Raw genomic sequence first — 1,687 nt, forward strand, 5'->3', positions numbered from 1 at the left:
AAGTAGCTATCGTCTCTGTACAAATGATCCGCGATCCAGAACTGTATAACTCAAATCGAATAAACAAAGACATTATAGTTCCTAGAATACTGAAGATGACTCCGGTTATGAGATACAGACAACCAAGTTCTTTATGATTGCAGTACACCACCACCCCACTGGACTGCTTAAGACAGCTAAAAGTGTTGGATTTCAATATCACGGTAATCATGTTTGCTTGGAAGCTGTAGTCATTATAACTATTGATTTAGTATAAGCATAGAACCAATCCGGTAGTAAGATATACGATAGTAGCTAATCTACCATATAAGATATAAGTCGCTTGTGGAATAGCACTACCAATAATAATCAAGAAGATCATACTGTATACCCAAATAATTACCCATCCACTGACTACATTTCGAGTCATAAAATGTTGTCGTATCAACATTCGAGTATTCAAAGCTCGAATTTCAGATAAAAGAGCTAAGTTAATGAGAGAGGACATAAATACTAACAAACCACCGGTTTTGGATGGGATTACTTTTAACACCGCATAATATGCTAAAAAGTACCATTCAGGTACGATATGAAGCGGAGTTACAAACCGGTTCACTGGTATGGAGTTATCTGGGTGCGATAATTCAATCAAACCAAAAGCCGTTTGTAAGAAAATTAAACCAATTAGATAATATGGTAGATAGGGAACAAACTGTCTCCAGACGTTCTTAACCCAGCTCACGTATTACATCTGACGGTGAACTAGCGTTCCTAACTGAATCTTGTTCAATAACAAGGGAGTAATGAGCCGACATGGAGGTGCTGATACAATCCGAGGATTAGAACTCCCAATATTATCTGACCTGTTATCCCGGCGTACCTTACGACCGTTATATGATTTAGAGATAGAATGTAATGTGGATTAATATCCACATGGTTTCTACAAAGTGTAGATATAAAATAGTGAATGGTTCTGTAAAGATCTTGCATAACATACCTTTAGATTTGCTTAGCATTATAGAGCTTGTAGGCATGTAAGTAACTAAAGAACTATAGATACTTTGAGTGAAGAATACAAGGATAGCTCCAACAATAACATGGCTAAAATGTATACCAGTTAAGATGAAAAGTCCATTACCAAATGCATTATCATTAATATAAAGAGATAGTCCTAAGTATTCCGTACAGACTAACATTAAGAAGGCGACTACCAAAGTGAATGTCATGATATTCGTACAGCTTGTATACAAATGTTGGTTTTTCAAATATACGCTGGATACCACTATACTTAATGCAGAGCATAGTTAAGATGATAACTATTGTGGATATAGAACCAATTGAACACCATGTATTAATATAACAAAGATAATCAGGGTAATCTGGTATCCTTCTTGGCATAACGTTGAAACCAAGTATATGCATAGGGATGAAAATTAATAAGATACTACCTAAGAAGACTACAAACCAGATGCTTAAATATGGAGAAGCACCGGTATTTACATGGAATAGATTTACAGTATCTCCGAACATATCTCTGCTATAGAAGATAAAGCCACATATAGTAGCTAGTACTGCACCAAGAGATAATACGAAATGGAAATGAGCTACAATATAGTATGTATCATGTAGGGCAATATCCATACCAGCGTTACCCATAACTACACCTGTAGTACCACCTAGAGTAAACAATAGGATAAAACTAAGAGCA

The 1,687-nt window shown here is 35.8% G+C and overlaps 1 protein-coding gene across 1 annotated transcript; it reads right to left on the bottom strand.

Annotated features, from left to right (window-relative positions):
• Positions 1 to 247: 247 nt before the first annotated feature.
• On the bottom strand, positions 248 to 1,205 carry BESB_015610 (cytochrome b; the record flags this gene model as incomplete). The annotated part of the gene is made up of 2 exons (XM_029360276.1): positions 248 to 691; positions 1,056 to 1,205. 2 exons carry the CDS (start codon positions 1,203 to 1,205, stop codon positions 248 to 250), a joined length of 594 nt encoding a protein of 197 aa, XP_029214777.1.
• Between the last annotated feature and the right edge of the window lie 482 nt (positions 1,206 to 1,687).

Source organism: Besnoitia besnoiti (assembly GCF_002563875.1).
Source record: "Besnoitia besnoiti strain Bb-Ger1 chromosome Unknown contig00105, whole genome shotgun sequence".
NCBI lineage: Eukaryota > Apicomplexa > Conoidasida > Eucoccidiorida > Sarcocystidae > Besnoitia > Besnoitia besnoiti.